The sequence below is a fragment of the Aulonocara stuartgranti genome (genome assembly GCF_965226115.1).
Source record: "Aulonocara stuartgranti genome assembly, chromosome: 4".
Taxonomy (NCBI): Eukaryota; Metazoa; Chordata; class Actinopteri; order Cichliformes; family Cichlidae; genus Aulonocara; species Aulonocara stuartgranti.
Window position 1 is genome coordinate 15,449,316 of NC_138942.1, and position 24,660 is coordinate 15,473,975.

At 39.8% G+C, this 24,660-nt stretch overlaps 1 protein-coding gene across 5 annotated transcripts; it reads left to right on the top strand.

Moving 5' to 3' along the window:
* Nucleotides 1-17: 17 nt before the first annotated feature.
* LOC309705474 (nuclear GTPase SLIP-GC-like) lies at nt 18-19,293 on the top strand. 5 transcript variants are annotated; one of them, XM_082531335.1, is made up of 23 exons: nt 18-2,299; nt 5,204-5,291; nt 7,203-7,573; nt 7,847-7,959; nt 8,145-8,198; nt 8,495-8,587; nt 10,046-10,070; nt 10,227-10,310; nt 11,352-11,439; nt 11,718-11,931; nt 12,028-12,252; nt 13,247-13,447; nt 13,525-13,697; nt 14,345-14,399; nt 14,488-14,575; nt 14,665-14,786; nt 15,502-15,678; nt 15,770-15,924; nt 16,043-16,160; nt 16,292-16,400; nt 18,468-18,598; nt 18,729-18,810; nt 18,898-19,293. In XM_082531335.1, exons 3-23 carry the CDS (start codon nt 7,507-7,509, stop codon nt 18,969-18,971), a joined length of 2,448 nt encoding a protein of 815 aa, XP_082387461.1. In that variant the 5' UTR covers nt 18-2,299; nt 5,204-5,291; nt 7,203-7,506; the 3' UTR covers nt 18,972-19,293. The 5 variants fall into 5 exon arrangements, 4 of the variants coding, with proteins under 4 accessions (XP_082387461.1, XP_082387463.1, XP_082387462.1 ...); XM_082531337.1 differs by lacking the exon at nt 5,204-5,291 and having other exon boundaries at nt 18-2,339; XM_082531336.1 differs by lacking the exon at nt 5,204-5,291.
* The last annotated feature ends 5,367 nt before the right edge of the window (nt 19,294-24,660 follow it).

The following is a 24,660-nucleotide window of genomic DNA, read 5'->3' on the forward strand; positions in this document are numbered from 1 at the left end:
CGTTTAATAACCCTTCCAAAATCTGCCGGGGCATAACTTCGGGGTATATTTATCCTCTCCAAGTTGTTGAGGTCGTTTTTCCATTTCTCCCACCGTGGACGAAGTTCGTTGGTTAGAGGGTCGTCCCAACCTGTTCCATGGCAGCACATCTGCTGCAGCACTTCCTTTCCAATGAGCAAAAAGGGGGCTATGAGACCCAAGGGATCGTACAGGGATGCAACAATGGACAATATGCCTCGACGTGTTGCAGGCTGTTCCTTAAGGTTGGTGCTGATCTTCAGGCAGTCTGATTCGACGTGCCATTGGATACCCAACGCTCTCTCTGAAGGTAAGTTATCAAAGGCAAGGTTGAGGTCTTTAATGTCTGATGCACGTTCAGTTGCTGGTATGCTTACCAGGACAGCTTTGTCATTGGACACAAACTTGTGGAGCCTAAGACCACCCAGGGCACAAAGTTTTCTGGCTTCTTCTGCTAACTTGATAGCCTTCTCTGAGCTGTCTGTACTTGTGACTCCATCGTCGACATAGAAATTTCTCAGAATGAACTGAGAGCCTAATGGGTATCGGTCTTTATTTTCTGTAGCCAAATGCTTCAATCCGTAGTTCGCACAGCCGAGCGCCTCATCATCAAAGATCTGCAGAGACAAACATATTCGGAGGAAGTGCGGCTACTGAAGAAAGGTTGTCAGCTGCCACCTCATAACAAGCTACATCACCTCAACCCCTTCTTGGACAACAATGGTGTGATTAAGGTGGGAGGTCGACTCCGTGATTCAAACCTTCCTCTCTCAGTTAAACACCCTACCATCATTCCAAAGGAACATCATGTTACAAGGATGATCATAGCATACTGTCATGAAGAAGTCAAACATCAAGGCAAGGGAATGACTCTCAGTGCAATTAGGACAAGAGGTTACTGGATACCAGGAATTGGCAGGACGGTTGCATCCTATCTTCGCCGATGTGTAGTTTGTCGGAAGCTTCGGAGACGGACAGAAGAACAGAAAATGGCCGATCTCCCTCCAGAGCGAGTAAATCCATCTCCACCCTTTACCTACTGTGGAATGGATTGCTTTGGACCCTTCTATAGCAAGCAAGGACGTAGTGTGCGAAAACGATAACCTTCTCATTAATCCTTTCTGCGGCAAGCAGTTGCGGTACGATCTTCCTTGCCGGAAGTTGCCCGTTCCGAATTTCAAAATAAGAGTTTAATCTATATTATAAGGTATAATTCGTTCAGGGATTTAACTATTTGAAAACTATCAAATAAACAAATAATCTGGGTCATTTACACTACCTGCTCCCGGATATCAACAGCAACTTTCTGCCTATGCAAATAAGAAACCAGTTTATTAAAAAAAAAAAAAACCTTCAGGGTGTGCAACTTGGCTTCACTCTCTGGTATCTGCATTACTTTCAACACCTTCTATAACATATCTAACTCCACACATCTAAACTCAAGTTGCTAGAATGATTTTTTTTCTATTTCTTCTAATCAACATGAATTTACAGATTTATCTGAGTAATGACGCAGTGTTTAAGATCTGCTGTTCTGTTGCGTAACACAAAATATGTCACCATGTGATCTGTGTCAGTGGTGGGAGGGGACTATTCATACATAGTGCAAAATACACAGAAGAAACAGACTTCAGTTCAGTAGAAGAGACCACATGTAAGTAGATACTGAATCAGTCTATTATATTTGTCATTGTCCTGGGTCTTAGTCCCAGCATTTTTTGTTGTTGTTATGAACTCACGGTTCTTTTTCTTCAATCTCAGGAATAATTTCACTTGATACTTTGCATTTTGCCCAGAGTTCAGTATTTCATAGGGGTTCTGAGGTTTGTTATCTATATTTATAGTCTCCGGTTTCTTGTTTAATTTTGTTGGTTCTCTTTTGTTTCCTAGTCTTGTTTATGTGTTTTGTCCTTAGTGTCTCTTTTGTTAAGCCTATCGTGTCTCTGTGGTTTGCCTTCTGTGTGTGTGAAGCGCATGCATTTTAGTCCAGGTAAATCTCAGACATTTCCTGTCTTATTTTGGTGACGTTTTGTCTCTTGTAGTAGCTTGTAGTATGTCTGTGAATGTTCTCAGTCATCCAGGTCAGGCTTGTCTAAGAAGTTTGGAAAGAGAAGCATCTGGACTTCTTTAAATTGCTTGAAGACGTTTCACCTCTCATCCGAGAAGCTTCTTCAGTTCCTGGGTCAAATGGTGGAGAGTCCCAGATTTAAACCCTATTGGAGTGTCCCCTAAGATGGACATGGACCCCCTATTGATCCTCTACCTAATCACATGAGCCAAGGTGTGAAAACAGGTGTTGTCACAATCAGCCAAGGTTTGGGGTGAGCTCATTGTGAAACCTAGCCCCACCCTATCATGTGATTTCCTGAGGTCAGAAGGCCCTATGATGTGTGTGGGTGTTGAGGTGTCTGGGAAGGGATCTCAAAACTGGATTATACAGGGAGTGCAGAATTATTAGGCAAGTTGTATTTTTGAGGAATAATTTTATTATTGAACAACAACCATGTTCTCAATGAACCCAAAAAACTCATTAATATCAAAGCTGAATGTTTTTGGAAGTAGTTTTTAGTTTGTTTTTAGTTTGAGCTATTTTAGGGGGATATCTGTGTGTGCAGGTGACTATTACTGTGCATAATTATTAGGCAACTTAACAAAAAACAAATATATACCCATTTCAATTATTTATTTTTACCAGTGAAACCAATATAACATCTCCACATTCACAAATATACATTTCTGACATTCAAAAACAAAAGAAAAACAAATCAGTGACCAATATAGCCACCTTTCTTTGCAAGGACACTCAAAAGCCTGCCATCCATGGATCCTGTCAGTGTTTTGATCTGTTCACCATCAACATTGCGTGCAGCAGCAACCACAGCCTCCCAGACACTGTTCAGAGAGGTGTACTGTTTTCCCTCCTTGTAAATCTCACATTTGATGATGGACCACAGGTTCTCAATGGGGTTCAGATCAGGTGAACAAGGAGGCCATGTCATTAGTTTTTCTTCTTTTATACCCTTTCTTGCCAGCCACGCTGTGGAGTACTTGGACGCGTGTGATGGAGCATTGTCCTGCATGAAAATCATGTTTTTCTTGAAGGATGCAGACTTCTTCCTGTACCACTGCTTGAAGAAGGTGTCTTCCAGAAACTGGCAGTAGGACTGGGAGTTGAGCTTGACTCCATCCTCAACCCGAAAAGGCCCCACAAGCTCATCTTTGATGATACCAGCCCAAACCAGTACTCCACCTCCACCTTGCTGGCGTCTGAGTCGGACTGGAGCTCTCTGCCCTTTACCAATCCAGCCACGGGCCCATCCATCTGGCCCATCAAGACTCACTCTCATTTCATCAGTCCATAAAACCTTAGAAAAACCAGTCTCGAGATATTTCTTGGCCCAGTCTTGACGTTTCAGCTTGTGTGTCTTGTTCAGTGGTGGTCGTCTTTCAGCCTTTCTTACCTTGGCCATGTCTCTGAGTATTGCACACCTTGTGCTTTTGGGCACTCCAGTGATGTTGCAGCTCTGAAATATGGCCAAACTGGTGGCAAGTGGCATCTTGGCAGCTGCACGCTTGACTTTTCTCAGTTCATGGGCAGTTATTTTGCGCCTTGGTTTTTCCACACGCTTCTTGCGACCCCGTTGACTATTTTGAATGAAACGCTTGATTGTTCGATGATCACGCTTCAGAAGCTTTGCAATTTTGAGACTGCTGCATCCCTCTGCAAGATATCTCACTATTTTTGACTTTTCTGAGCCTGTCAAGTCCTTCTTTTGACCCATTTTGCCAAAGGAAAGGAAGTTGCCTAATAATTATGCACACCTGATATAGGGTGTTGATGTCATTAGACCACACCCCTTCTCATTACAGAGATGCACATCACCTAATATGCTTAATTGGTAGTAGGCTTTCGAGCCTATACAGCTTGGAGTAAGACAACATGCATGAAGAGGATGATGTGGACAAAATACTCATTTGCCTAATAATTCTGCACTCCCTGTATTGTTTAGTCAAAGCTGTTTACTTTCAAATATATATTCCAAATCTAGTCTGAATTAGAATATATGTTATAATAATCGGAAATAATTTCAATAAATCATTCACCACTAAAAGGCATCAGGTATTGCACATTACTCTCCATAAAAATGGATCAGTCTGGTAATCTGTCCACGAACCAGCTTGCCGGTTTTTGGTATTTCTTTTTTTTTTTTTTTTTTTTTTTTTGTGTGTCCCGTTTGGATCTTTAGCCATCAGAATTGTTGTCTTAAGGCCAAGAAAGATGCCAAGCGGATTTATTTTACCAAGTGGATCATCATGGCCTTGCCATATTGGTCCATTTGATTGACCTTTATTATAATTATGTATTTATTTTATTTTCGGTTGCAACAAACGGGACAGACATGACTGAGGGATAGGACAGGGAGAAAGAATGAAAGAAAGAGAGGGAGAGAAAGAAAACCAGAGGGGAGAAGAGATGGTGAGAAAGTGGGGAAGAAAGAAAGAAAAACAAACAAATTTAAAGTGAAAAGAACACAAAACACTGCAAACCACAACACAATTAAATATAAATTATAATATGAAAACTAAAAGAACATGCATATTCTCTGTCATATGGACCTGCATGAATAAACTTTCTCAATCCTTTATCATCTGCAACCGAAAATAGTTGTGGATGATTACTATACCTTTCTAATGTTGTTGTCCCTGCCTCTCTTTCTCTCTCTCTGGCTCTGTTCCTGTGCTACTGAGTGTAACTACCGCCCCTCCCCCTCTGCCCAGTGTAAAGCACAAGGCTCGCGTGCAGAGTGAAGCGGAAAAAAAGTGCGAGAGAGAGGCTGAGAGAAAGAAAAAAAAAAAAACCCACGTGACGGCTCGCGATAAGGAGCCGGCTCGCGTCGTTCACGTCAAAGAGCCGGCTCTAAGAGCCATTTCGTTCGCGAACGACCCATCACTAATACTAAGGACAGCTTAAGTTTGAGCAGGTACCAAAGCAAATCATTCGTACTGTACAAATAATGTAAATATGACGGTGCATCACGAAAGATTGATATCAAACTGATCACTTGACCCATATTACGTTACTTGCTCTTCAAGTGAATCAACAAATGGCGAAATGAAAAGCCGAACAGATGCTATTTTTTTTTTAGAGAGTCTTAGCTTACGTGTGTTTATTTCATATTTTCAGTTCTTACCCTCCCCGACTAAATCAGTTTCAGTTATGTACTGAAATATAAGAATGGACATTAGAGGCTTCTTTCAAAGAAAAAACTCAGGTAAATGTTATTTTATATATTATGCTTTGTATGTTGTTCAGTATATTTCTATGCAAAACAAGAGGGATTTCAGTACACAGCAGGATATTCACATTTGTAACCAGATATTTACATACACTTTAGGGAGAAAACATTTTTACTGTACAACATCAATTTAGAGTAAACTTTTGTTTTAGAAAAATATTGAAATATCTTTTGAATTAGTTAAATGTCAGAATAAAGAGAGACAGAGCTGTCTATTTTTTATCACTTTCATCAAATTTAGGAGTACATATACACTAAGTTTATTGTTAATTAATAAGAAAACTCCAGACGATTCCATTCTGAGCTGAAGAAGCTTCTGATAGGTTAGTAGAGTCCAGGTGAGTAAACTGGTGGCACAGCTGTGGATGCATATAAGGCAAAACACAGAGCCTGTTTCTGTGACATGGGAACATCAAGAGATGTCAACCAAAACACCAGGAAAAGAACTGTGGAGCTCCATAAGTGTGGCTCAGTTTTGCATACAATTTGGTGCCATTTGCAATTAAGAAATACAGATAATTTCTCTCCTTACTCTTAAAGTTAACAAATATGTTTTTTATATTTATCAATCTAAAAAAATAAACATTTAGTCTGATTTGATGTTACAATTAAAAAAGTGTTTGTGTTTTGATCTGAAGAGTACATAAATATGTGGTTTCAACTGTATATTTGATGATTGTCAGCACAAAGAGGGAGAGAGAGGAACAGAGAGAGAGAGAGAGGAACAGAGAGAGAGGAACAGAGAGAGAGGAACAGAGAAAGAGGAACAGAGAGAGAGAGAGGAACAGAGAGAGAGGAACAGAGAGAGAGGAACAGAGAGAGAGAGAGGAACAGAGAGGGAGATGGAGAATGAGGACAGAACAGAGATGTTAGTCAAATGGTTGTTTACCAAAAGTATCACCGTATCATAGGTCCTCATGTATCTCGTACCTAGTGTTTCTTTTTAGGTTTGCTATTTTTCAAATTCTACATTTATTAAGCTTGAACATTTATTAGGCTTGTTTGCACAACAAGGCTAAATAATTATATAAACTTTTCTCAATCTAAATAGTGGACTTTGGTAGAATTAAAAAATAAGTGTAGTGCAGGTCTATGATGATTTTTAGTGCTACTATCATCTAGTTCTGGTTCTGTCTTGGTTAAGTCCTAAGTAGTCCTGATTTTGAACTGTTGTAGTCCTGTTTTAATTCCGGATCAGTTCTGGGTCTGGTTGAATTGGGGTTTAGTCCTCGTGTCTTGATACAGCCCCGACTTTGTTCTGCCCTGCTGCTTAATTAAAAAACTAGTTTAAGGTGTCCTGCATGTGTGATATATATTTTTCCCTATATGAAGTCATTCTTTTTTGAACAAAACTCAGAACAGAGCCTATCAATCTTTCAGTCATTTCTAACCCCCCCCCCCCAAAAAAAAAAAAAACAAAACCAAAAAAAAACCCCACATGCATACTATCCTTTAGGGCTAAGCCCCGGGTGTTTCAAATGTCTGGCTCCGCCTCTGCATTACAGCATCTAGTTATGATTAAAATACATTTGTGAGAAAAATGACTCCTTAAACCCAAATTAATGTGATAAGAACTACTTAAAATAGCAGATGGAACTCTAGAAAAAAGGTTTCTGAGGAGAAGGCTTTCATTTTAGTCGGTCTGACCCCAGTGCCATCCGTTAACACGGAGGAGGCGGGGTTTATGATCTACAATGCAGCTAGCATAACGGGGAGCTGTCAGGCCGCCCACATTTTCTACAGTCATTGGTCCACGCTCTTGGCCTGCGCACCTGCAATTATTCCACTCACCTGCTGCGCAGGGCGGCGGCTCTGTGTTACTTATCGCTGGATCGTGGCGCTCGTGTTTCTGTGGATGTCTAATTTGTGTTCTCTTCCCGTGTACAGACCCTACTGGACGCTTCCCTATTTTCCCTTGTCTTTGACGTGAGTTTGGATATTCGTATGTGGACGTCGTGTATCGTACAAAAGAGAACGTGTGAGGGACTGGCGATTGAGAAGAGGACTTTTGGACGTGTTCATTTTTCCCTGGATTCCCGGGAGCACTAATTGCCCTGCACGGTTGTTTATAGCGCCTGGTGTCACTGTAAATAAACTCTCTTTAATTGAAACCTTAGTTCTGCGCTAGAGTCCACTCGTTCACCTTGACAGGATCAGAAATTACAATTTCTTTCAGTTTCTATTCTTGGTCATGGATGGTTTTGTGCGAAACAAACTGACTGAATGGAAACTAAGTGACTGGATTGAGGCATTTGAAGGTAAATTATTACTGTGCATCAGTGATGGGTACAGATATTGATACTTATACGTTTTGTTAACTCTGAAAAATAATACCTATTAATACACATTTTCATATTTACTACACAAAATGTGCAAGAGAAGATGTCCTAAGACTGGAAAGTGATACTTGCTTAAAATAAAAGGGAATTAAATGTGTTCAAATCATACATCAATGCAGAACTCCTTTAAAAAACTGTTTCTGAAGTAATTTTATAAATAATCGTTATTTCTGCTATTTAACTTTATTACAGCTCAAGAAATTGATAAGGAAAGTCTGTATCTTCTCAATGATCAGGAAATTGATCAATTGATCACAAAAGCTGGACCTAGAGTAAAATTCAAGGATAAACTAAAGCTGTTAAAGGTAATTAAATCCTTTAAGATTTCTTTCCTTTTTGTCTGAAAAACCTCACTCGTGTTAAAGTTTACAGATGAATTTGTTGTAGAATTATTATGGTGCACAAACTACTTAACTATCAGTGTGTCTATGATAGCTATATTATTCACATATTTTGCCAATATGGATTTGCCATGTTTTCATTATGTTAGGAAGAGCAAAATACAACTCAACCACAAAAAGAAGCCGTCAATACTTCTGGTCAAGTAAGTCAAAAACAGTTTTATTATTGAATAGATAGATGAGGTTTTTAAGTGTGGATAATTAAATAATAGTTTATTGCAATAGTAAATTGTGCCTCAGATGGACAGCAAGTAGAGAGTGATAAATGAGATGAGGAGATGGGAGGAAGAAGAGAGGCAAAGAGTGATTCATAGTCTAGTTTGTTTCTCACAGTTTTGTTGCCTTATGGTTGCTGACATGGCACTTTCACCAATCTTTTTATTATTATCTCATAGCACTTGTTTAATCAGCTACCATCTCTCCTATGGACTTTTTACAGTCTCCAGTCGCAGCTCAACACAGCCCGTTCCTCCTGCACTATCAGGAGCAGGATCAGCAGAAACTCCTCAACAGCAACATTGTACCCCATCAGGTAAAACAGTGATATAGTATGATGCGATTCTGTATTAGATTCTTAAAGAATGTGTGTTGTTGTTCAGCCTGGTTCTATGTGCCTGTTTTTAACTTTGAGCACCCGCCCCTTTAAACATCTCTGCATGGCCCTGGTGGTGGGCGGATCAAACCAAAATATAGATGCCAAAGTTTGTTTTGATATTGATAAATAGGAGCATAATGAGATTGAGCATGTATCAAGACAGAAACTAATATCAATCATCCAGGTAAGTAAATCCCAAGTTTTCCCAACTATATAAAGTGCAAATGTTTATAAGGTTGGGGAAACCTGCAGTTAGCTGAGACTGAAGAAGTCACTTGGATGAGCGATGAAACGTTTCTCCCACTGAAAACAGTCCAGATTAACAGAATAAACTTTTTGGGATACTGGTTTCTGTTTCTTTGTTACTCCTAGAATCATCAAAGAGGCAACCTGGCCGTCTATCTAAGTGCTGCTGCTTTCAAGTGTCATAATAACATTTATTGTGATTGAAACAAATATCCCGAATATATCATAACCCCTTTGTGTTAACTGTAAAAGGGATACTGTGCAGTTACTATATTTAAACTACAAGTAGATGTGATACAGACTTCTCATTATATGTTTTCTGTCCTTGGTTTTAATTAATAATCCAAAGAAAAGAAAATCCCCCAAACACTTACAGGTCATGAAAATTCATTCTGATTTAGCAGTTTGATCCACCATCCACCATAATTATTAAAAAGCATTAGTATCTGTATCAGAATCGTTGATACTGGGCCTTTATTTACTTAGTATAAAAGGAATACCAAATCCAGCAGTATCTCACACCACTAATGTGCATGGGGGAAATTCATGAAAGTCCTATTGTGTCACCCTGCTACATAGTGATAGCGACAGCTGATTTGGATCAGGTAAGGGTTATTGGAAATCAGATAATGAAGCAGCATGCCTTCATTCTTCATAAATATACGCTAAGGTGACCTGAGTCAAAGCAAAGCCCCAGTCACACAAGCCTTAAGACCACCCTGCGACTTAAAGTTCTTACAACCTCTACCAACCACTAAACAACTGATGTAGTTGCCTGATGTTGGAATACACATTTTACTCTAACAGCTGGTGGTTGCCAGGGATGGGGTGGTCACCAACTGGTCTCTAGGTCTGTGTCACTGGTGCTGAATTAGGCAGAAACATTGACTCATGGGATCATGTTTACTGAGAGGCAAGAATGCAAAAGTTTTCCATTTTTTTTTTAATCACTGTGCTAGCTGAGAATATATGTAAATATAAGTGTGTACATTTTAAAAAGTGCATGTGAAAGTTTTTGACAGTTTGTTAAAGAACAAATTGTTTCTGTACAGGAGCAATGATTTCTTCTATAAATTCAATTATGCATACATGTACAATTTATAATAATTTAACTTCATGTGAAAGTTGAATATTTATATGCTTCCACAGGATTTGCCATCCATAAGTGAAAAAGGTGAGAAAAATGTATCTCACTCTCATTTTAATACATCTAATTTATTTCTTTATTTTCACAGTATTATTTTTGCAACATCTAAAATACACCATAATCAGAAGTTTCAATATTCAGATTTTCTTTTTAAATTGTATTATTTTGTGTAAATCCAAAAAGGAAAAAGAAAGTCAGAACTTGAGTTTGGCGAATGGCAACCATCTCCTAAACGACAAGACAACTGTGCAGCAGGATCACAGTCAGGTACACACATATATGAAATCCTCACACTTATTCCTGCTTTGTGTCACCATTTTTAACTGAGTAGTCAAAATCAGTCAAATCCACAGTAATCTGTCATCCAAGGTCAAGGAAAAAACAATATTTCAGAATCTCCTCTTGTTGGGTTCAGTTAGGATCGTAAGGAGACTGGCAGTGGTAACTCAACTTAAAGAAGGAAAAACCTTCCACTCAGAATGAGACACTGACAACAACTTAAGGAAAAAAGTGACTTGAGTGTATTCAACATTTAAATGGTTCAAAACATAGACATGAACAAACCTTTAAATAATTTCAAACATGTAATCTTCAACAATGTACAACATATCACTTCAAGTGTCCATAAATGTGTCAGGCATGCTGTCCATTTCAGTTCAGTGCACTTTGTATTCAGTATGTGGTAAGCGTTCAAGTTATTTGAATTGTCTTTAGTCACTGTTTTGCTTTTTGGTGCATCAGGTTTTGTGTTAAGTGGAATCAGATCTGACCCAAAAAGGAAAAAAGTAGCAACATAAGGTGTCCTGAGAGCTCATTAAAAAACGTTAATCCTTAAACAAAATTACAAATCGTTGTATCCTACCACCCTCCAAGGAAACAGGTGGCCTTCAGATTGAGAACGTCCTTTCTAGGCACCTCTAGTGGCATCCAGTCCTTAGATGGCACCGCTCGGTCCTTGCAGCAGATTTCTACTACTTAAAAAAAACAGCCAGGATATTCTTCAAAGAAAACATTAATTCTGTAGCGCAACACGTTGCAGGACTGAATCTCCACACAGCTTTGCGCATCTAGCTCCATGCAGGCGGATGCAGTGAAAGAAAGTCAACGCGCACAGCGCTATGGTGCATTCATGGGAAAATGGGAAAACTCAACACTTAACAAAACAGTAACACTTAAAATTAGAATAAAAATAGAATACAATTGGCAATAAAATAACCATGGGTTACATTTGCATATCAGTGGACCATATTTGCATTACACTGGTTCCAAGTTCCTACTTATTAGGGTTTTTTTCTGTTTCTCTGACAGAAACAGAAATACTGTCTGATGTCAAAGACATAATGAGACGCGTCAGTCAAAGACTACATGGCCGTGAAAAGCTCAGCGCTTTCCTAAAGTGAGTAATAAAGATTTTCTATTTTTGTTGGATGTTCTTCCAACCATTTCCCAGGAAGTTGGGACAGTCTGTAACATTTTGCTGGTATTTGGTATAATAAACATACTAAAGATTTAAACTCGGTCAGAGCTCAGCATGGAGCTGTGTAGTTTGTTCCAGTAGTAAGTTGAATTTTTTCAACACATTTTAAAAAACAATTTTTTTCTGATTTTACTGCATTTTCAGTTTGATATTTCTGAGAATGGGTCAGTTAATCCATATTTAAACTCGTTCAACAGGGATAAAATCAAAGATTTGGAGACAGAAAAGAGACACCTGGTTGGTGTCTTTGGTAGAACCGGGGCTGGAAAGAGTTCTTTAATCAATGCCATCATAAATAAGGAGGGCCTGTTGCCTTCTGGAAGTGTCAGTGCATGTACCTCAGTAATGATAAAGGTGGAGGCTACCAATGGATCAAAGTATGAGGCACACATCGAGTTCATTACAAAAAAGGTAGAATGAAATATGAATATGGTGATTTTTGAAGTAATGTGTTACAATGTAGATACAAAAACTGCTTTACTAAAATTAAGATATAATCTTTTTTAGGATTGGGAAAATGACGTGCAGTCCCTAAAACTGGCTCTTGAAGAAGATAATGATGATGATGGTGGTGGTGGTAATGGTGATTGTCTTGACCGTGATGAAACGTTATCAGCGCTGTATGGAGAAGAGTGGAAAGAAAAATCAACTCACAGCCTCATGGACAACAAATATTTCAGAGATATTCCAGAGTTTCAAATGTCCAAGATAAAAATTTTGGAAAGTGACTCAGTAAGTCTGCAGTAATACAGACCAAAATAAAATCTGGTTCTTCTTCTAGAACAAAGGAATACTTGCAGTTTAAAGCATATATTAGACCACAGTTTGGGTGAGATACATAGCAGTGTGTGGCTTATGAACATCACATAATGAGCAGTCAATAGTTACCCAAGCAGCGTTAAGCTACCCTGATGCTGCACCTTTGCAGCAGGAAGATGTCCACGCTATGTAATGCCACCCTAATGGAGAGTGCAGACAGAGACAAAGCATTGGTGAAGCAGATGTTGCTGCAGTTTATTGCTGAGCAGATATATGTCGGCGATATGTCGATGTGCCTCATTTCCAAAATGTTTGACATCCATCAAACAAGAAACAAAAAAACAAGTGAAATTGTGGTGGTTAAAATTTTATGGTTTACTATCCTGTTGCTGTCTGATTATCCTGTTACCATGGAGCTTGCAGTTTTCTTTGTGGAGGTGTTGAAGAGTTTAAAATTTGTAAAACTCCTGCTCAGAAGGTCGAGCAGGTCACCTACTAATCGGAGGGTTGGTGGTTTAATCCCTGGCTCCCTCAAGTCTGCATGCCAAATATCTACAAACCCCCAGTTGATCTTCGATGCATCCATCAGTGAATGAATGTGTGTAAATGTTAGCTAGAAATAACATACCCAGAAAAAAGTGCTTGGGGTAACGAGGCAAGTTTTATAAAGTGCTTCAAATGTTTACATGCAGTAAAATAAATCACTATATAAGAACCAGGCCACTTACTGTGATCCACAGTAAAATATGAAAAAGGTTTCTTTTTTTCTTTCTTTCTTTTTTCTCTTTTTTTTAAATAAAAAAATCTAATTACTTTGGATTTATTTTCCTGGTTTTCATTTCAGATTTTTGAGATAGGATGTCTTATTTTAATTTCCCATCTTCTTTTTCATGCAATCATTAAAATCTTTGTTATGGGCACATACATTCAATTGGCTTGTATTTATCTTGTTTGTTTGTTTTTGCAGGCTGAAGGGTTGTCTGAAAAATTTGTGAGATATACAAGAAGTGAGTCAAATGAGACAGAAGAAGTAAAGAGGTGGTACTGGCCACTTGTGAAGTGTGTGACTGTCAAAGTGCCAGACAATGATTTTCTTGATCATGTCACACTCATGGACCTTCCTGGAAACGGTGACTCTAACAGAAGCAGAGATCAAATGTGGAAAGAGGTAATTCACAGAAGTCATGTCATGTTTCTTCAAAGCATTAGTTATTTATAATTTACATACGTTCATTTCCTTTTCAGCTTATTGCCAGTTGTTCTACAGTGTGGATTGTGACTGAAATGACTCGAGCAGCATCAGAAAGAGAAGCCTGGGACATCCTGGAAGGTGTCAGCAGCCTGCTGGGAAATGGTGGCGAGTGTCAGCAAATTCATTTTATCTGCACCAAGTCAGATAATGAAAAACCAGATGATATGTAAGTCAAATATACAAAAAAATCAAATTGCAAAGAAAGTTACACAGATACACATGGTGACCATATGATTCACTTTTTTGTTGCTTTAAAAGTTTAAAAGACTTTGTGTAAAAGTCATTATTAAAAGTTATACATTTAAAAAAAATCTATGTATATGTGTTTTAATAAGTTTTTAATTAGATAAATACTGTTGTGGAAATTTAATTTAATTCCACAGACACATTCGGCTGTAATGAACATTCGTTATTATCATGCGCATGAGAGAGAGCACACACAGTCAGGCGCCGTCATGCAGTCTCTGAAACAGAAGTGCAGCTCTCACCTTTATTTATTCCCCAAAAAAGTGAGGAAGTCCGAAAGTGATCATACAGCACATGACGCAGCTCGCTCTGAAACCTAACTGAACAATGCGTATCCTGTTCATGCTCTTGGCATTATCACCACCTGCAAAAGGAGTTATTTTTTCAACTACTGAGGCTGAAATAAGTTCATCTAGTTTTAAACTGCTCAGTGGAAGTTTTCATTACAGTGCCACAACTAAGTATGCACACAAATGCTTGAAACTTAAATAAGAATAATTGAAATTTTCCATTACAATACTAACAATAAATTACTTTTACATCCAATTTTTATTTCCTTTCTAAAAGAAACAAAGTTAAGAAAGCAGTGATGAATGCATTCAAAAAGCGGGAAACGATTACGGTAAATTTACAATCTGACAGCAAAATCTAAAACAATTATCTTCTTAAACGGTCCAAAAATAAAAACTGACTAACAAAAATGTTCTCAGAATCACTTCAGTGAGCATAGTTTCCAAGTCTTCACAGTGAGCACCAAAGAGTTCCTCAAAGGGGAGAATGTAAATCCAGATGTCAATGGTAGGTGAAGTCACTACCAGTGATGGTATGTTTTTGTGTAACAGAAAATGTATTGCTCAGATTTATATTTCTTTTTCAATTTATAACAGAAATACTGAAACTCAAGGAAATTTTGAAAAATCTAAATGACGCTCATTCAGAGACCTCAAACTATGTGTCTGGAGCTCATGGGATTCTGTCTTTGATTCAAGGAGCCAGAAGCAGAGAAGTGGTAAGATCAGGCAATAAAGCCTCATTCATAATCTCCTTAAAGGTCATAAAAATGCATAAAATAAAAATGTTCATAAAATGTTCACTAAAGTTTACTAACATATATTGTAAGACATGCTGACCTTCACTGAAAATGTGGGATACTGGACATCATAAATCTATATGTGGTAATTTATTATTAGTGATCGAAAGGAGAGAGATTATTTGGAAGAACTGAAAATTATTGAGATACAGAATTTGATTAAATAGTTATTTACCAATGAGACTCCAGTGAACCAATGAGAGCACAGAAATGATGGGAGTTAGAACAGGCTCCCAGAGTCTAGATTCTTGGGGTAGTGAAGATGGTAGTTTGGATGGTGCTCTGAGTGACCGCAGGAAGGTTGAGGTGAAGTTGGGGAGGGGGCAAGTTGCATGAATGAGAGTCTGAAAGGCAGAATGACAAAAAATCATATTAAAGCACAGAGAACAGAGGATGATTGATTTGCAGAAGGCAAAAAATGATCAGACTAGAGTAATGAGTTCAATAGTGTGGAAAAATGGAAGTGACATAACGAATAGACAGAGGCAGACAAATGATGACAGACCTATCTGACTGAACTTATGCATGAGATTCCTGTTAAAAGCCTGGGTTTCTCAAGACCGCCTCAAAAATGAGTAAAGAACCATTATGTGATGTTTTACTGCTTTAAATAATGATCTTTCTTTTTTTTCAGGTTGAACAAAAAAACTATGTGTGTGCAGTCCTTGAGGGAAACTTGAGCATCCAACATAATCGAGTCAAAAAAGCAATTGAAGATATTACAAAAGCTTTTGAACAACACCTACGGGACGGAGTTGAAAGATCCCAAAATTTGTGTGAAAGAAAACTGAGGTCCTTCTTATACCCCAGTGTATGTGCTTTAATTACAGGATCAAAACCTCAGGATACTTTGTGACCATGTGTTTAAAAAAAAATTAAACAAAAATTCTGTTTTGTTTCAGAAAACAAGTGGCAGATCTTTTCACAAGACACTAAAGTCTGCAGTTAGGAATGATGGCATCCAGAAACCAAAGAAAGGAAAACCTAAAAACCTCAACATGATATTAGCGTCTTATTTGACTGAAAGCATTGATGAAAAATTCAGAAAGACCTTCCCGTGAGAATAATCTAATTCTGAACAGCACCAATATGTACAACAATACATGTATCCAAATTGCACTATATCATAAACTTGCTAATACTGCTATTATAAACCACATCTTTGCCCCATTCAGAAACGACCTAAAATGTGGAAATTTCAATGGGGCCATTGATGCGTTTTCACTCAGCACTGATTCACTGATTGAAAAGTACAAAAATGTCGAACTGCAACTGACATTTCTCCAGACCGAGGTAAAAGAACTTCCCTATCCATGAACCTGTTAGCTTAGCTATTATTAGAAAGTAATTCAAACACTGAACTTGTAGTTATTTTACCTTGATGTTGTCTTAAATAATGTTAATCTGTATTTCATGTTTCTAAGGAAAAAAAAATGAAGACAAAGCTCAACAAAACCATCCTCACACAAAAGAAATGGATCTACAACAGTCTGACAGAGACAATCAGGAGTAACATGAAAGGATGCTACAAAGGTAAGAAAGAGGTGAATTACCTTATTTTTCGCACTATAAGGCACACTTAAAATCCTTTAGTTTCTCAAAAATCAACAGTGGGCCTTATAATCCGGTGCGCCTTATGTATGAATTCTGGTTGTGCTTACTGACCTCCAACCGTTTCATGTGGTACACGGCATTCAAAAATCTGTCAAAAATGTTTTAGTACTACTTTGGTAAGCTACGAAGCCGCACCGCTTGATGGATTGTCGGAACATTACGGCTACCATAATCAGCAGCCTCGCAGAATAATCCCAGTCGTAATCCGTTTAACATCCAGACATCCATGAAAACACAATTTATTAAATTTAACCGAGTTAGAAGTTAGCAGGAAGTTAGCTCACTAGTTTCCATCTAAATACGATATACCACATATATATTTTGACTGAGAGATTTTTGAAAAAATCAAAATGTATAGCTCTGCTATCACTTCAGACATAAATGAAGAGAGCAAACTAAACAGCAGTGACTTTTGTAGGGTTACTGAATGTTGAGAAGTGTTAGGTGAGGGCTAGTTCTTTTAGGTTCAACAGCTAACAAGATGGTGTATCGGTCAGGATACAGGAAGGAGGACAAGACACTTCCACTTTGCTGGATTGTCACCGCCGGCCGTTTTATTGCCAACTAGATGCTCAGTGTTGCCAGCAGTCTGTAGTAACAAATAAATTGCCATGAGACCGAATATATTACAGCAGCAGCTAAACTAATATAAACTCAAAAATATCCAATGAAATAAACCAACACATCCATATAAATACGTCCATGACATAATATATAATATATAATAACTCCAATTAAGCACAGCGGTAATGCGATACTATAAGCAGAAACATTCACCCTAACCATTGACAAGGAACTTTGGTGCCGTCGTGTGGCCAAATAAACTACTACATAATGGCAGCAGCCAGTGGCACATGCCAAATAACATATTTAAGGAAATTTACTTCTAGTCATGAACTGAACACTCGGAGCATCACGGTGAAGAATGGCAAACAGGAACAAAACTTACACGAGGAGGTAACAGAACTAACTCAGAAATACAATCTTCCCTTCTGGAGCAGCAGTGCAGTACCTCAAACCTCTGCCTATGTCATTTCCCACAACTCCACCCCAAACAATATTGCAGGACATAAAATCTCAGAGCCTTTTATACACTGAAGTTGGACTAGCTGGTATATAATGATGTGCTACGTAATCGCTAGGAACACACCTATGTTTGCATAACATAAACACAGTGAAGCTGGAGGATGAATGCTAACTTTTTTCCACTCGATGAAAGTTAATGTGGGGGTTCCCGATGATTAGGGAGAAATGCATTCACAAGTCAAGATGCTGTAAACGGACCAAACTTCAGTCAGGAGAACAGCTGAGATAATCCATCCACAATACGAGGTTAGTCATTAATATAGTGCAACAACATGGGAGTAGAGCAGCTGTGAGAGAATTCAACAATGGTACGTGTTAAATATCAACACTTCACCGAGTTCTTTCGATTCCTCATAGGCATCTAATGGAAGACAACTCACTGCTCACTAGACCATTTTACACTTTTATTACTTCCAGAAGGGAGATGCGTCCTACATGACACTGCAGTGAATCTCCAAATGGCAGTGTGTGCTTAACAGTTTTATTACAGTCTGTCTCACTCTAGTCTAAACCACAGTATTCTAGTACATTTCCACTGAGAGATGATTCCCTGTTATCTACTTCTACAGACAAATGTGGGCGAGAGTCTCCAACATTCTACCACTAAAGGACACGTAGTCTAATGCCTTTATTATCAGGGCCGTGTCCACTTAATACTACAATATACAGTTATATGACATTTTGGTTAATATAAAGCATAGCATTGAGGCGCTTCAGGTAATTTTCATTTTCACATTTCACATACGGAAGTGGAGGAAGCAAGAAGAATGAGTTGAGTAAAGTTTGACTTATCTTACTGTTTTGTTTTGCTTAATGCGCCTTATGATCCGATGCGTCTTATGGTTAGAAAAATTCGGTATTTCTATTCAACTGTACATGAAAATGATTGTCTCCTTGTAGAAGCAGCAGCATTTGAAGGACCAGGCACCCTGAAGAGGATGAGGGACACTATTGAGAGACATGTGGAGTCAAAGAAGTACATGTTTGAAGAGGCAAAAAATGCCATGTTGGAGCAGTTGAACGATTTGAAGGTGTTTTTTTTTTGTTTTTTTTCAAGCAGTCTTGAAACATATCAAACCAATAATTTATCTCTTGTCCAGTTATTCTTGGATTCAATAGTTGCCTATTTAAAAAGTAACAAAGGTTTTGATGATAAATTAGGAAACTGTCCTGAGGACACTGAAGAAAACCATGGAGGAGTCCATTGAACACTCACTCAAGACTGAGGCCTGCTCACTGCCAGGTAAACAGAATATATAAAGTGTTAGGAATCCTCTCAATACAAACACTAACTATAAATATTTAATAAAAACAAATATTTTGTTTTTAGATGTTGTGGAACATCTTGAGATGGTGAAGAAACACTGTGATGAACTTAATGGCGATCAAGATGAAAAAAAGTAACCACACTGGGTAAATCTTAAAATGTCACAAATTGTTTAAAAGGCTGTGATCATGAACTATTTTTCTGATTATTTTGAACAATGTTTTTAGTGCTGTTAGCATTAATCACGTTGATACGCGGTTTTGATTTCTTTCTTTTTAAAAATTTGTTGTAGTTTTTAATCATTTATAGCAGAGCGTGAAGACACGTAATGCATTCCTCATTTGAACCTGAGATTTATGGTTTTAATTGTAAGAGTCTGAGATTACAGTTTCCAAAAGCATTTTGATTTTGTTGCTTGTTTTAAATATCATAATTTAATGTTTTAAGTTGATGTGTATACTGTTGGTTCATTGGGATGTGAAGGATACAAAAAAAACAACAACAGCAATAGAATAATATTAAACACAAAGTGAACCCGTCTTCCTTCATTAAATAGGTTCTTTTAGATGTTAAGGAGGAATTGACTTAACCAGGCTGGCGGAGAATGAAGACAACCGGACACCTGCGGCAGATGGGGAATCAGTGAACTTTTATTGAGACAGAGACAACCTCTCAACACAGCTCACATCAGGAGATTCCCAAGATTTGCTGTGAGGATGGGTATATATTCTCTAAAACTTACAGGAGGGGGTTGTGAGGAAAGTGCTGCATTAGCAGAAAAACAACTCCATAAAAGGAAATCGGCCTTGGGTGTTCTAGTCTCTTCGCTTGCAGATATCTTGCACCTGCAGGATGAGGCGATCGCTTCTTATCGCTCTCAAGGCCAAAGTCGTGAGCACATTTTTATTACACAGTTGCACAGTAACTTTAAAGCTGAACAATATTTAAAGCTGAATAATGTTTGATCAGATTATATTTTCTTCAAATCCCCCTTTTGACCCATCTTAAATGGGTCAACACACAAAAATAAGTAACATTCAAAGGAACACAGAGACGTGTCGAAGCCTGGCTCGAAAAACTCCTCGGGTCTTATCATTTGTCTTTATCTGTCATTGCAGATGAGGAGAAAAGAGTCCAGGCACCACCCTGCCCAGGGGTCGGCTGCAAGCAGTCTCGGTTCCCGACGAAAGCAGTAACAGCTGTCCTGCACCCAAGGATACAACGAGTCAGTGCAACCAGGGTAGTGACACAAGATTAACAGTTCCTGTAACCCAGCAACCAGAAAGCATAAGTAATGATAAAAATGTGGAGAGTACAGAGTATACTATAATAATGTGAGATATAAACGTGAAAATGTGAAAGAATAAATCAACCGTAAAATAAACCCAGAACGGTAACTGCTAAGGACATTCAAAAGTGAATATGGTAAAACGTGAGGAAGGGGTGTGGAAAAAAACAATTTATATCCAGTGGTGGGAGTACACATTCGCTCAGGCTTAAGTCCGGAGACCCTGAGAACATCGCTTAACCCTCACAACCCGACCAGATACAGTTCAACCAGATATATCCTTCAAGAGGAAGTGGGTGAGGGAAACAATTAATAACAAGCCTAATACAAAACACCACAGAGAAACAACCATTCTAGAAGCATTTAAACAAGAGAAAGACGATAATGTTCGTCACCCTCACGATCAGAGTTTTCATCATCCGTTGGCGAGGAGGAGAGATGTACTGCAAGGTTAAAAAGATCCCCCCCTTGGTCTTTGGTGACGGGAGTGACTGGGAAGCTAGCGAAATCTATTTCGACTACCCAACTTTTATTGTTGGGGACACAGAGAGTAATCATTCTAGTCGTACTTGGGGTACAGGAGGTAACCGTGTCTCGTTTCTTTCTAAATGGATCGGGCATGGGCAAAACTGGAGAGGAAGTGGTGGGCAAGACCCTAGGGGCTACATTTGTCAGATTGGGACTGTCAGAAGGGGGCGAAGCTTTTGAACTTGAAGGTGTCAGAAGTGTCGGGGGCCCTTCACAGATCAGGATTATGCCAATGGGAATGAGACCCAGGGCCAGGAAGCAAACAAAGACGCAACATCTTTGCCTGCCTGTCATTTCAGGGGGAAAGGGCCAAGACATGTTTACTTAGCTTGGATGTCTTCTAATAGAGGATGATGGGGCACAGAAAGGTGGTCCAGTTCCCCCCACCTCGCCAAGGGCGTGTTCTAGGAGTTAAAGAGCAACAAAAAGTATCAGTGACACAACTTTAAATGAGCTTTCAGCGGTTAAAACTATTGCAATGTAAAATGTAAATCTTAAAAACTCAAGCCAATATAAAAGCAAAGTCATAAAAGATGTTAAAAATAGAAAAATAAAAATGTTTAGTTCAGTATGAAGAACACCCCCTTTTGTAACCAGCCGGCTTGTAGGTTGAGTTTTGGCTCCCTCAAGTGGTTGGTGATGCTGTTGCAGCTCCTTCTGACAGGTCCTTCTGCACCTCTCTCAAGGTTCTTCCTGGTTCGGTGGCAGCAGCGCACTGTGTGTAATGAAACCAGGTGTCACCTTTCCCTTCGAGCCTGACAGCGTGGGAGGTCCGCTCTGTTATGCGGTAAGGGCCTGTCCAGCGAGGCTCAGCCCACTTTCTCTTTGTGACTTTCAGGAGGACGTAGTCCATTCCAGGTGTAGCCGCCTCTTTCAGCTCTTGCTGGTTTCTTTCAGCGACCTGTGAGGAATACTGGGCAACAAAACTGCGGAGCATGTTATAATATGTCCTCGGATCGAGGTCTGAATCAGCTTCATCCGACATTAACAGGCGAGAGGAGGGGCCAGGAAAAGGCCTGCCATGCTCCAACTCAAATGGAGTGTAACCAGAGGTTTGATTTACTGAGCATCTTATGGACATTAATGCAAGAGGCAATGCCTTAACCCAATCTAATTTGGTCTGTGCACAGATTTTAGCCAATTTAGTTTTTAGAGTTTGATTCATCCTTTCCACTTTCCCCTGGGATTGGGGGTGGTAAACTGAGCCAAACTTATGTTTCAAACCTAATGCGGCTTCAACCCTCTGCAGATCGTGGTTCCTGAAATGTGAACCATTGTCCGACCTTATGGCCTCGGGAAACCCATGCTGTGGTATATAATGATTAATCAGACACTTCACCACAGTTATACTGTTTTCACTTGCTGTCGGCCAGGCTTCTGGCCAACCTGAAAATGCATCCACAGCCACCAGCAGGTACCTGTAACTACCTACTCTGTCCACCATGTCTGTGTAATCAATGATTATTTCTTTCCCTGGGCAAAGTGGGATGGGGAAGTACCCTGCTATTGGCTTGAAGGCGGGCTTGATTCCAAATTGGTTGCACTCCTTACAGGTTTTAACCATGTATTTTGTCATGTCTTTTAGATAAGGGTGCCACCAGGCGGCTAAGTTCCTCATCATTTGTGCAGGTCCCACATGCCCCACTCCATGTGCCTCTTCCATTGCTGTCTGTCTGACCCCTGGCGGTAGAATGGGCCTTCCATCTGGGCCACGCCAAACATCTGTGTTTGTGGCCCCTCTTGTTACCCATAATGATTTTTCCTGGGGGCTGGCTTTGTCCTGTAACTCTCTGATTGTGGCTAGGCCTAGTTGTATGGGTGGTCTTTCTGGAGGGGGTGTGGCTTCTGGGTCCATTACCATAATCAGGGAGGGTAAGTAACCAGCTGTCTGCTTAGCTACTAAGTCGGCCTGTTTGTTACCTAATGCCACTAAGTCCAATCCGGCACTGTGTCCTTTGCATTTTACCACTGCCACCTTAACAGGTAACAACAGTGCTTCCGCTAATTCCCTCATTTCTATCTCATGTTTAATAGGCTTTCCGCTGGCTGTCAAAAAACCAGCTCTTAGCCACTGCTTGAGCTCCACATGCACTGCTCCCACAGCATAAGCTGAATCGCTGTATATATTCACTTTCTGTCCCTTTCCCATCCTTAAGGCTTCAATCACCGCTCTCAGTTCAGCTCTCTGTGCAGACTGTTGTCCTGTCAACTGCTCTGCTTTCACTGTTTTCCATCTCATGTCTGTCTGTTCCACTATTGCCCATGCAGCCTTCAACATTCCACTTTCAGTTCTGAAACAACATCCATCTGTGAACCAATCTTTTTCTGCATCCATTAGAGGTTCTGCCTGCAAATCTGGCCTGATTTTCTCCTGTACCTGCACAACCTCTTCACACATATGTGGTTCCCCTGATCCCATGTGATCAGCCATGTTTATGCCTTCATGTGAGTAGGTGATGTGTGGTGCTTCCAAAATGGTACTGAGGCGTCTCTGCCTGAGTGAAGTGAGTGTGAAGGCCTGTGAGGAGACGTAGGCCACCACACTGTGTGATGTCAAAATTTTTAGTGGGTGGTTCATCACTATGTGTGCTGTTTTCTGAATGATTTTTGCAAGTCCAGAAACGTGTTGTGTGCACGGTGGGTGGCGTTTTTCAGTGTTGTCAAGCATTACGCTTACATATGTCAACACTTTTCTCTCTCCCCCTTTTTTCTGGAACAGGATACCATTGATATGGGTTCCGGTTCCAGAAACATCAAGATGAAAAGGCAAAGCATAATCTGGCACAGCAAGGTCAGAGGCGACAGAAAGCTGTTGTTTTAACTTTATAAACGCCTGTTCTGTTTCTGTAGTCCATGAGAGGGGAGCAGAGAGGTTTCTCATGCCTTGTTCATTTACCAAAACGCGCAAAGGGGAAGTAAGGCCAACATAGTCTGGGACATAGGTCCTGCTGTAACCAGTCAGGCCCAAAAATGACAACATGTCTTTTACAGTTAGAGGTTTAGGATGGTGCAAAATGGAGTTCCTGTGTTCTGGGGACAAGGAAATACCGGACTGTGAGACCATGCGGCCTAGAAAAGAAACCTGTTTTCTTGCAATCTGTAGTTTGTTTTTGCTCACTTTAAAACCTGTGTTGGCCAGGTGGTGAAGTACCACTCTGGTGGCCTCCAAACAGATGTCAGCCGTGGGGGCAGACAGCAAAAGGTCATCCACATATTGTATTAACATACAGTCAGATGGTAGTGGGCTGGTTTGTAAAAGTTCTTTCAAACACTGATTAAACAGTCCTGGGGAGAGGGCAAATCCCTGTGGTAAGCGAGTGTAACGCCATTGTCGGCCTCTAAATGTAAATGAGAAAATGTCACGCAGTGACTCACGAAGTGGGAGGCAGAAAAAGGCATTAGCCAAGTCAATGCAGGTGAACCAGGCATGAGATGGTGGGAGGTTGGTCAAGGCAACATAAGGATTAGGCACAGGCAAAGTAGGAGTGCCAAGTAAGGCATTAATCCTTCTCAAATCATGTGCCATTCTGAACTTCCCCGTGCCTTTTTTCTCAACGGGTAGGATGGGCGTGTTCCACTTAGAGCAGGAGGGCTCCAAGACACCGGCAGTGACCAAACCAGAAATTGTTTCTGCAATCCCAGCCTCAGCCTCCGGTCTGTGTGGGTACTGAGGCTGCCACAAAGGGGTAGCAGATGACAGTTGAAAAGAGACTGGCTCCACATCAACTAAACCTACATCTGTGGGTCCAAGGGACCACAAACAATCTGGAAGAGAGTCGAGTAAAGGCGCAGCATCACAGTGGTCTGTGTGTTCTCTTCCATGTGACCCGCTGACCACTCCATGTTGCAGTGTTGAGGAATTAAAGCAATCATTTAAAATTTGGTATGTCTTGGTAGATGGAGAAAACAAAACCTGTGGGAGTTTTGTAGGTGTCCAGTCAGTGGCCGCAAGGGAACGTTTAACCATTCCACCCAGCTCCTTAGCCTGGTGTCCAGGATGTAAGGCCAGT

Excerpts from the sequence above, each read along its gene's own strand:
- LOC309705474 (XM_082531337.1), top strand. The coding sequence starts at position 7,507 with ATGGATGGTTTTGTGCGAAACAAACTGACTGAATGGAAACTAAGTGAC. Across the intron at positions 11,932-12,027 it reads TCGAGTTCATTACAAAAAAG|GATTGGGAAAATGACGTGCA; the intron begins GTAGAATGAAAT and ends AATCTTTTTTAG. Across the intron at positions 13,448-13,524 it reads GAGATCAAATGTGGAAAGAG|CTTATTGCCAGTTGTTCTAC; the intron begins GTAATTCACAGA and ends TTTCCTTTTCAG.